General features: G+C 33.5%; 1 protein-coding gene across 4 annotated transcripts in view; it reads right to left on the bottom strand.

The window, feature by feature from the left end:
• Positions 1 to 10059, bottom strand: part of raw — a 163783-nt gene that overhangs the window by 44846 nt on the left and 108878 nt on the right. Inside the window, exon 2 of one of the 4 annotated variants that reach the window (XM_068363361.1) lies at positions 2712 to 3589. The exons of 2 other annotated variants lie outside the window; for them this stretch is intronic. In XM_068363361.1, coding sequence (XP_068219462.1) covers positions 2712 to 2973 — 262 coding nt within the window. In that variant the 5' untranslated portion in view covers positions 2974 to 3589. Of the gene's footprint in view, positions 1 to 2711; positions 3708 to 10059 lie in introns of those variants that run through there. One more of the 4 variants, XM_068363360.1, reaches the window with a different exon arrangement.

Below are 10059 nucleotides of genomic sequence, written 5' to 3'. Positions count from 1 at the left end.
TTATTATTATTGCTGCTTGCTAATCTACAACCCTAATTCGAAAAGCAGGATGCTATAAGCCCAGAGGGTTCCAACAGGGAAAGTATCCCAGTGAGGAAAGGAAACAAGAAAAAATAAAATTTTTAAGGAGTAACAACATTAAGATAAATATCTCCTATATAAACTATAAAAACATTAACTAAACAAGAGGAAGAGAAACAAGACAGAACAGCGTGTCCGAGTGTACCCTCAAGCAAGAGAACTCTAACCCAAGACAGTAAAAGACAATGGTTGAGAGGCTATGGCACTACCCAAGACTTGAGAACAATGTTTTGATTTTGGAGTGTCCTTCTCCTAGAAGAGCTGCTTACCATAGCTAAAGAGTCTCTTCTACCCTTACCAAGAGGTAAGTGGCTAATGAACAATTACAGTGCAGTAGACTTGTCAGTAGCAAATCCATGTGGTATTAAGTGATGTGACAGAATAGATCCACTTCCTCATATTAGTTGAAGAGGTTCCTAAATTGTAGGGAAGGGAAAAGAGGAGAAACAGATTTTTAAAAATCTCCTTAAATAAAGAAACATCTTTTAAATTATTTAACATTCATGTTGTTGATCTTGATACGTGACATTTTATTATTCAAGAGCCAAGGTCATTGCAAAATCAATGCATCATCTGAAATTGACAAATTATAAATAGATGTTTATTTATACACTACGAGAGAGAGAGAGAGAGAGAGAGAGAGAGAGAGAGAGAGAGAGAGAGAGAGAGAGAGAGAGAGAGAGACGTGAACGTGGAAGGCAGGATAGTCCATAAATATTTCTCCTTCCTCTCTTCAGCCCTTGTGGGCGTCATCGACCATGTTTTAAAGGATAACTTATACGGCCTCCTATCACCAAACTACCCATCTGCCCCTCCTTAGGACTAACAGGATGAGGAGAAGGATGTACAAACAAGGATGTCTCTGTGCATAAATACAGTATACCAGTTTGATGTATATATATACATATATATATATATATAGGTATATATATAAATTATATATATATATATATATATATATATATATATATATATATATATATATACAGACACACACACACACACACACATATATATATATATATATATATATATATATATATATACATATATATATATATATATATATATATATATATATATACATATATATACATATATATATATATATATATATATATATATATATATATATATATAATTATATAACAGCCAAAGCACGGCATTCGCTCTTAACAGAAGAATCACCAACTCCAACAATAACAGCTGTACACATTTTAACACTATGTAAGAAAAGACTACCTCTGTTTCTTATTCATGAGTTTAATATGGCTAAAAAAGTATACAAATATTCACAAGCAAATAAATTGCGTGACAGGAGAGAGAGAGAGAGAGAGAGAGAGAGAGAGAGAGAGAGAGAGAGAGAGAGAGAGAGAGAGAGAGAGAGAGAGAGAGAGTTTATTTACGTATGGCAGAACACTTTAGTAACAGAGTGACAAGTCGACAGAGACCTTGACATTTCAACGAATGTTTGTGACCCCGCCATCCCTGACCTCCCGTCCTCAGTTTACGAAGTTCCTTCGCAAGCAAGGTGAGGTGAAATTCCCTCAAATGTTTGTATTCTTACCATCCTTAGGGTCACATAATACAGAAATCTATTTATTGTGTGGTTGCTGTCAATCAAATACAGTTCTTTCTGATGTACTTCCGTCGCCAGTTTTTGTTTACCTTCCATGATAACACATCTTTGAATTTACATTGATACAAATAGAATACTAGTGATCACTACTTCCAATACTACTACTACTATTGTAAACAATAACAAAGGAGAGTAAACAACAACGAGGACCACCACAGTATTTTCGAACAGCCTCGCATCCACTCAAGCACCTCACTGGCTCCCATCCTTCCACTATCTCATCTAATGGACTTTTCAAGATACTAAGAGTGTGTTTATTCTGCTGCTTGGCATTTCAAGACAGTTTTAAAAGGCATGTTTACCTTGGGACCACACTGCTCCCATCCCCCAAGAGTTCTCTGGTGTGCTTTTGCATATGATCGGTCTTCCTTCCACGAGTCACATTTCTGCAGACTTTGTAAGCTCTGGGCATGTTTGATTAATCAACGTATTATAAACATAAGCTCTGAGTATGTTTGATTAATCAACATATAAACATAAGCTCTGAGTATGTTTGATTAATCAACATATTATAGCATAAGCTCTGAGTATGTTTGATTAATCAACGTATTATAAACATAAGTATGTTTGTTTAATTAACATGTAAACATAAGCTCTGAGTATGTTTGCATAATCAACATATTATGAACATAAGCTCTGAATATGTTTGATTAATCAACCTATAAACATAAGCTCTGAGTATGTTTGAATAATCAACATATTATGAACATAAGCTCTGAGTATATTTGATTAATCAACATATTAAAAACATAAGCTCTGAGTATGTTTGAATAATCAACATATTATAAACATAAGCTTTGAGTGTGCTTGATTTATCAACATATAAACATAAGCTATGAGTATGTTTGATTAATGAACATAAAAAAACAAAAAAATAAGAAACCATTTGTCTAATTATAAATGCTCCGTATATCATAAATGTATTCCAATTTATGAAAAGACAAAATGTAATGTAATCATAATAAACGAAAAAACAGAAATTATTCCTTACTGATACGATGTGGCCGTCGACGACGCTGTCTGGGAGGCGTGATTTCCTGGACGCCGGAGGATCCGCTGATGCTAGATGCGACAGACGAGGTAGAAGACGTCGATGACGACGAAGATAACGACGAAGATAACGACGATGACGACTCCCCAGAGCTTCCTTGGCAGACGGATTTGGTAGACGACAGCGGAGGGGCTGAGATGGGTATTTGCCGCTGCCTCAACTGCCGTCCTTTCCTTCGAGCGACAGTACATTTCGTAGACATGGCGGTGTATGGGGTCTCCAGAGCAAAAAACTAAATATTTTCTTTTTCTTATTTTATAGTTAATACCTTTCACAAGCGGTGAATTCTAGTCTTTGAACACTGCAAAGGGATATTTTGAGATTGTGTTTAATATCACGAATTATTATGACTGAATCTTTTAGAGATAATTTCTCTTAGATGGTTGCCGGTTTATTCAGTGTTCTCACTATTCGCATCAAATAAGCCGTTGAAGAGATCCACACGAGAAGAGTCGTACGGCTTTCCACTGCCAAAACCAAGTCACAGAAGATGTTCTACGAGTGAAGGGAAGACACGACAATGTTGTCTCCTATATTCACTGACAAACTCACACTGCGTGGGTACGAGCTACTTCCTTCCCCTCACTCTCCCTTCCTCTCTCTTTCTCTCTCTCTCATCTCACTGCGGGCCAGAGGGGTACTTTACATACACATATAGAGAGAGGGAGAGAGTAATCTGCGAGCACTTTTTGTTTCGGCGTTAATTCAATGGATTGTTAGCGAGTGAAATCTTCCGTTCCACCGAAGGCCCATCTCCGCTGTTAGGATTTCTGAAGTCAACTTCCAAATGTTCAGGACTTACGTTTTCTCTTTATGCCCTAAACAAACAAACAAAATAAATACTCATTAAGCACAAACGAGACCTTGTTTATAAACAAAGACACGTGTCCACAAACAAAAGATGTCGATACAGAGACATTATGGAGTGTCAACGTATCGGAAGAGCGCCTTTTAAACTGGCACCGGGGGAGAGAGGTAGATGAGTTTATATACGCGGAGGCAAGTGGTGTGCCACTGTTGCCACACTTCCCACACAGGGGGTTAGAACAGAGGGGTGAAACCAGGGGGGGAAATGAACAACGTGGCAACGCTGCTTAATCACTCCACAGGACCTGAATCACATCTGAAATATGAGATACACAATGTCAACCCCAACAAAACCCCACCTAACCCATCAGACCCCTCACAGATGGCCTTTAAAACCTGACGTGAAATTGAAACCAGACATTCAAAAGAGAAGCAGCTCACCTTTGTACACACTCCAAACTTAAATAGTTTTCGTAGTACTTCCAGTTTGTTACCTCTTGTATAAGTTAAAGATCTTCAAATTTAAATATTTAAATTCCTCATTTCGTATAACAAAAGTAATTTTTAAGTTTTCTGTAATGGAAACTACTAGAAATTGGAACAATTATTATTATTATTATTATTATTATTATTATTATTATTATTAGCTAAGCAACAACCCTATTTGGAAAAGTAGGATGCTATAATCCCAAGGCTTCCAACAAGGCAAAATAGCCCAGTGAGGAAAGGAAATAAAGAAATAAATAAATAATAAAACAATGGTAAGGATATTCACATATATAAATTGAAGTCACTGTGTAATTTGAATTGAAGTAAGAATTTTATAGAAATTATTTTGGAAACTTCAAGATGATGGTGATGGGAAGGGATACTTTAAGTGCAGAAGGAGAGGCTCTTGACTGCAACAGCTTCCATATGATTTATTTAAGAATTTAAGAGGACGTTCAGCCAATCGTTATTTAGAAAGTATAAATACTACAAAAATCCAAATCATCTGTTATAAACTGGTTTACTATACTAAAATGCCTCTGATTAATACGTCCAAAAAACTTCGAAAACAAAGAGGACGTTCAGCCAATAGTTATTTAGAAAGTACAAATAAAACATGAATGAAAATCATCTGTTATAAACTGACTTATTATACTAAAATGCCTCCTGATAAATGCATTAAAAAAACTTCGCAAACAAAGAGGACGTTCAACCAATCGTTATTTAGAAAGTATAAATAAAACAAAAATTAAAATCATCTGTCATAAACTGGTTTATTATACTAAAATAACCCCTGATTAATACGTTCAAAAATGTATTTCTAATCAATTTAATATCTCAAAAAACAAGGGATAAGCCCTTTGATACCCTGATTGATTAGGAACATTATTGACTACGTACTTTATTCACTTTTAAAATTCCTTACCTGGGATAGCAATCCGCGAGACTACCATGTCTAATCTGCTATAAACATTGAGTGTTATAAATACAACTTTTCTGTTGCTCCATCTTTTTATGGGTGTCAATACCAATTGGGTTACTATCGTTATGAATATATATATATATATATATATATATATATATATATATATATATATATACGTTTGCTTGTATATACATAAATAAATATATATATATATATATATAATATATATATATATATATATACGTGGGCGTGTATATATATGGTATATACAGACATTATATACACACACATATATATATATATATATATATATATATATATATATATATATAAACACAATATATATATAATATATATATACATATAAAGAGAGAGAGAGAGAGAGAGAGAGAGAGAGAGAGAGAGAGAGAGAGAGAGAGAGAGAGAGAGAGAGAGAGAGAGAGAGATATGCGTGTGTATATCAACTCTGGATAATTAAAAATATTATTTAACCCAAACACTGATTAGCTACGGTGATATAAATAGAAAAAAAATGTCAGAATTTCGGATGAAGTAGCTAAAAACACAACACAAATAATACTTGACTGTTCTTGTGTATACAAAATTCACTGCAAGAGTGAATAATATGCAAACGCTTTTAAAAAAATATTCATCTTGGCTGCAATCACAATATATGTGTTGCCATAATTACATTATATTACTCAACTATGAAGAAAAATCCTCTTTTGTTTTATATGTCGACTACCCACCAACATTGGGGAAGTAACATGATAGATAGTGTTATCATAATCTTACAATATTAATTAAAGATTAACATTTTGCTTAAGGGAGATAATGCTAGACATTTACAATATCAAATGGAATTACTAAATTTATTGAACAACCACTGGCATCATTACAGTCTCAAAAAGTCTCAGCAATACACTTTTGTCTCGAATAGCAATATACTTGGTCTCGAATATCTATTGAAATTAGCTGTATAAAATTCACAACAAAAAAGTTAATCGAATAAATCAGATAGGAAATACTATACTGACAGGATATCAATTCCAAAATGTCACAGAAATAATGATTTCAAAATTACATTGAAATATAATTGACTTTTAAACGGTTATTGGAACAAAACTTATGGCAAACAGACCCTAGAAAACTCCACTGTAGAAGCCACTGGACGAAAAAACAACCTAAAATGTTATTGAAATGATGTTGCTCTACAAGAGACTTCTTGGAATAGTTTTTTTCTCTCCTGAAAATGAATAGACTTTAAAGGAGATAAGACTAAAGTTGATTTCAAAAGCCCATTTGGATACACAAAAGATAAGCATAGGTTGAAAGGTAAACACGACCGGAGTGGGATTTCAGTAGACAGAGCTGACTTAGACAAAGCCTCACTGGACTATTTTTCCCTGTTGGAGCCCTTGGGCTTATAGCATCTTGCTTTCCCAACTAGGGTTGTAGCTTGGCTAGTAATAATAATAATAATAATAATAATAATAATAATAATAATAATAAGAGCATAATTTTACAGTTGAATGAAATCTTAAAGAACAAAATTCGAATAAAAAACTGTTCCAATATGAATCTGCTTCATCTATAAAAAGTGAAAGAAGTCGGTAGAGACTATTTTCAAATAAATGAACAATATGCAAAAAAGAAAAAAATTCTTTCTCCAAAATAAAAACAATAGCTGTGCATAAAAAGAGCAATCAGAAATTGCAAACATCTGATAATGTGATTAGCATAACTCAATAATTACTATTTATGTTTTTAAAGAAACAAAGAATGGATTTACATAATTGTCCAAGTATTTTGTTATGTTTTCATAAAAAACATGAAATTGCAATTGGTTTTAAAAAACAAATCACAGCACAGATTTTCATTGTATTAAAATTCCAATAACTATTTTAAGATAGACATTGTGTTGAGACGTCAAAAAATTGCTAAAAATAAAATAAAATTTGCTGGAAAGTTAAAAATAACATTTGTTGGATTATTAACAGGTCATAAAACTGTTTAAATTTATCTTTTTTTAACAAACACAGCGCTATGATAACAGAATGCAAAACATAGTCTCCTTAGACAAGGGCATAAATAATATCACTAACAACAATAAAAAAATAACAATCAAAACAATGAAAGTAATAACAACCACAAAACACAAGGTGTGACACGGAAGCCAAGTTATCTTGATCTCTCATTACACGAGTCTACACCTCAAAGAAACTGAGAAGGCTGAGTCATACGTTCAAATGAATGAACAATTAAACCCGCCAATCCACTTATTACTCGAAAGGGAAAAAGAGGATATTTAACATGTCTTCTTTCTCATTCAATGTTCTTCAGATAGTATAAGAAATAGCGATACATTTTCGTTAGAATACAATGTTCAGGATAAATTTATGCGCTCTCTCTCTCTCTCTCTCTCTCTCTCTCTCTCTCTCTCTCTGTCTTATATATATATATATATATATATATATATATATATATATATATATATATATGCACTAGAAGAGTTGGAAGACCCAGACCTACATAGCTGAGGACCATGAAGCGCGAAGTAGATGATGAATGGAGAAGTATTGAATTAAAACCTCAAGATAGAGACGACTGTTGAAATCTAACTGAAGCCCTTTGCTTTAAAAGGCGTATGAGGAGATGATGATGATAAAGATGATATATTATATATATATATATATATATATATATATATATATATATATATATATATATATATATATATATATATATATATATATACACATATATATATACATATATATATATATATATATATATATATATATATATATGTGTGTGTGTGTGTGTGTGCGCGTGTGAAATGGTGGCTGGACATATCCTACTACTCCAAAGGATCCACAACCCTACACTACACGGTACATTTACATTCTTAGTCACTCATACTTTCTATGACAGCCGTGACCAGGCAGTATTGTCTACCTTCAACCACAAATACCGCAAAACGAGAGTAAATTAGATGTTAAGTGTGGCCTAGTTTTCCACTATTCAGTCCACACGTAACTTTAGAAATTTGTATGCACTATTTGTACCTCTCTCATTATAATAATAATAATAATAATAATAATAATAATAATAATAATAATAATAATTTAGAGGGAGGAGCCATTTGTTACGGTGTAATTTTATCGGATATAAAACAAAATATGTAATTAGAAAAAAGATACTAATGAGTGAAAACTCAAATATGAAGAAAAATTTCATGATAAAAATTCATTTTTATTATTGCTGAAAAGATTTCAGATTTTTTCGATTCACTAGCTTTCAATTTGAAGACATGATTACTTTCAAATGTATACAATTATATAAGAAAAATATCGATATTAATATGGTGGCAATACATTTTCACCAACGTTTGAAGCCAGGCAACTAATATTAATCCCCTATTTATTAAATTACAAATGAAGTAACAACCAAAGTAACAAAACCGATCTTTTTTATTATACCTGAAATAATTGTAACCCTGAGAGAAAGGTTAAAACAATTCCACACTACGTCGTGAGGAAACTGCTTGACCCAACAACACAACGGGATGGTCCACAAATATATCGATGACGGGAGATGTCGTACAATGTGTGCAATTGACCAAGCAACAGCCTCCCCCCCCCCAAGACAGACCCCTTCACAGGTACAAAAGACGAGTCTTCGAACCACTTTTTCCAATATGGCTCACGCGGCCAATAATAACAAACTGATAAGACGTATCTTTTAGTTACAAAGGAAGTTATTTCTACGTTTCCGGAATACTGACTTGCATCACTTTTGAGATACTAACTTGACAAATCACGTACCCAAAATGACGCCGATATTTCGAAATAAAAGCCAGCAAAGCATTGCTCATTATTATTATTATTATTATAATTATTATTATTATCCCTAATAAGGATAAAAGCAGTATGCTATAAGCCCAGGGGCTCCAACAGGGAAAATAGCCCAGTGAGGAAAGGATACAAGGAAAAAATAAAATATTTTAAGAAGAGTAACAACACTAAAATACATATTATTATTATTATTATCATTATTACTATTATTATTATTATTATTATTATAATTATCATTATTATCCCTAAGCTACAAACATAATTGGAAAAGCAGTATGCTATAAGCCCAGGGGCTCCAACATGGACAATAGCCCAGTGAGGAAAGGATACGAATAAAAAATAAAATATTTTAAGAAGAGTAACAACACTAAAATACATATTATTATTATTATTATTATTATTATCCCTAAGCTACGACCATAATTGGAAAAGCAGTATGCTATAAGCCCAGGGGCTCCAACAGGGAAAATAGCCCAGTGAGGAAAGGAAACAAGGAAAAATAAAATATTTTAAGAAGAGTAATAACACTGAAATACATATCTCCTATATAAACTATAAAAACTTTAACAAAACAAGAGGAAGAGAAACGAGGTAGAATAGTGTGCCCGAGTGTACCCTCAAGCAAGAGAACTCTAACCCAAGACAGTGGAAGACCATGGTACAGAGGCTACGACACTACCCAGAACTAGAGAAGAGTGGTTTGATTTTGGAGTGTCCTTCTCCTAGAAGACCTGCTTACCATAACTAAAGTCTCTCTTAAACCCTTACAAAGAGGAAAGTAACTACTAAACAATTACAGTGCGGTAGTTAACCGCTTGGGTGAAGAAGAATTGTTTGGTAATCTTAGAGTATGAGGACAGAGGAGACTCTGTAAAGAATAGGCCGGACTATTCGGTGCATGAGAAAGTGAACCGTAACCAGAGAGAAAGATCCAATGGTGTACTGTCTGGCCAGTCAAAAGACCACATAACTTTCTAGAGGTAGTATATCAAAGGGTGGCTGGTTCCCAGGCCAACCTACTACCAGCTTCGGGCTGCGTTGTTCAGTAACAGTGTGCACACGACACGCATGAAACAAATACTGATACAAAATCCTTATAAACTACCACAAGCACCTTTCAATGACAGGATTTTTTTTTATCTTCTTTGCTTACGCAAACAGCGAATAATTTGAAACATCCCTTACAGTTTCATCTCTGACATCACTGAGA

Source organism: Palaemon carinicauda, chromosome 40 (genome assembly GCF_036898095.1).
Source record: "Palaemon carinicauda isolate YSFRI2023 chromosome 40, ASM3689809v2, whole genome shotgun sequence".
NCBI classification, from domain to species: Eukaryota; Metazoa; Arthropoda; class Malacostraca; order Decapoda; family Palaemonidae; genus Palaemon; species Palaemon carinicauda.
The sequence above is the reverse complement of the archived record's forward strand: the minus strand, read 5'-3'. Positions and strand labels throughout refer to the sequence as shown.